General features: G+C 37.9%; 1 protein-coding gene across 1 annotated transcript in view; it reads left to right on the forward strand.

Annotated features, from left to right (window-relative positions):
• Positions 1–1859, forward strand: part of LOC119427667 (trichohyalin) — a 46677-nt gene that overhangs the window by 19528 nt on the left and 25290 nt on the right. The window contains exons 23-24 of the mRNA XM_037695303.1: positions 1318–1401; positions 1720–1806. Of these exons, the coding sequence (XP_037551231.1) occupies positions 1318–1401; positions 1720–1806 (171 nt within the window). The remainder of the gene's footprint in view (positions 1–1317; positions 1402–1719; positions 1807–1859) is intronic.

Below are 1859 nucleotides of genomic sequence, written 5' to 3' on the forward strand. Positions count from 1 at the left end.
TGAGTGAGTGAGTGAGTGAGTGAGTGAGTGAGTGAGTGAGTGAGTGATAATCAGTTGTTTCACACTCGACTGTGAACTGCTCCAGGGCCTGTTGGAGGTCACTGTTTGACAAGACCAACAGCAAACTGCAGCAATGCTATTTGTTGCTTCCTAAAGTGCAGATCATTTACAATAAAAAAGATAAATGAAGCATCATCTACCTTCTCCTGTTCTTCAAAACTGAAGCCAAAATGTCCATTATTTGGGGGTACTGCCAAGAAAATTTGGAGCCAGAGTCTGGACATTAAGGATATGCCACTGTACTCTCAATATGACCGCTCCCCCCCAACATGCTGTTACATTGTCAGTCAGTTTCACATGACATTGTTCTTTAAACATCAAATAATGCTGTAACAATACTGTAAATAAACCATCAAATAATAATGTAAGTGGACTGTACTTATATAGCACCTTTCTATCTTACCAAGACACTCAACGCTCTTTACACTCCAATCTGTGCCTCATTTACCCATTCATACAGCGCTCTACTAGATCTCTACAAAGAATGATCAGCACTTTAGATCACATTCATAGTGATGGGACACACATCGGAGGCAACGAGGGGTTTAGTGTCTTGCCCAAGGACACTTCTGCATGTGACTGCTGGTGGAATCGAACCCCCAACTCCCCTGCTACAGTGAATAATTGATTAAAGTTATATATATATATATATATATATATATATATATATATAAATATATATATATATATATATGTAGAAATGCATATTTGAACACACAATTCAAAGGCAAGAACTACGCGGATCAACAAAGTAATCACCTGAATGAAATTATTTAAAGTGGGGTTTTAAAGTCCCAAAAATATCCTATTAGTTTATATGAAGGGGCAGGAGTTGGAAATCTGTACTGCAGACAACCTGTTGAGGGCGCTCAAACCTTGTGGCATCAAACTCGGCTTCCAGTTCTGTCTCTAGTTAGAAATATTAATGGTGCGGACCCTTCACTCTTTGGATGCATCTAGAAACCCTGTCCATAACATTTGTACCCAAACCAGTGACAAAGGGCAATCATGACAGAGTTCACCACTTGCTCGAAACAAAGCTGATTTATTACCAGCAATGCAAACCACTTTCTGCATCAAAGGACCATTTGTAAGGGACAAATAATAATAATAATACATGGAGAGATGGAAAGAGTCAGACAGTCAGAAAGTCTTCTGTCCAGGGGAGAATTTGTCAAAAAGAAATCTGGAATTCAGGAGGAGAAATAATAAAACTGGACATTAATCTTTTTATTTGTTTCTTTGTTTTCATTTCAGATGTCAAACCCAAAAAAGCAATCATAGAAGTCAAACGAGTGTCTGCTTCAGTCCTCAAGGAACATCTTAATGTTACAAAAGCTGGTAAAACTATGAGAAGTGGATCTAGTGTTTTCATTTTTGTATGTTCACGTCTCACTTTGGCCTGCTGATTCTCCAAGTATTGCTACCGTGTTTATTTTATAGCAAATATATCATGTCTGTCATTTTAATTCCAGTCTAAGTAGCAGTCTTTTTTCCTACATAAAAATAACAGTCAAACCTCAGATTCAGGAGGAGTAGCGAGGTTTGATTTTGTTTGTGGAACAAGTCTAAAACCTTGTAATAGCTTGTGAAGTATTACTTCCTTATAAACATTTAATTAACTGGCCAATAACATTTCTTTGTTTTGTTTTTTTACAGATGCCAAACCTAAAAAGCGAATCATAGATGTGAAGCGGGTGTCTGCTTCAGACCTAAAGAAAGAACATCGTAATGTGACAAAACCTGGTGAGACCATCCATCCATCCATCCATCCATCCATCCATCCATCCATCCATCCA

Source organism: Nematolebias whitei, chromosome 21 (assembly GCF_014905685.2).
Source record: "Nematolebias whitei isolate Nwh7 chromosome 21, NemWhi1, whole genome shotgun sequence".
Lineage (NCBI taxonomy): Eukaryota > Metazoa > Chordata > Actinopteri > Cyprinodontiformes > Rivulidae > Nematolebias > Nematolebias whitei.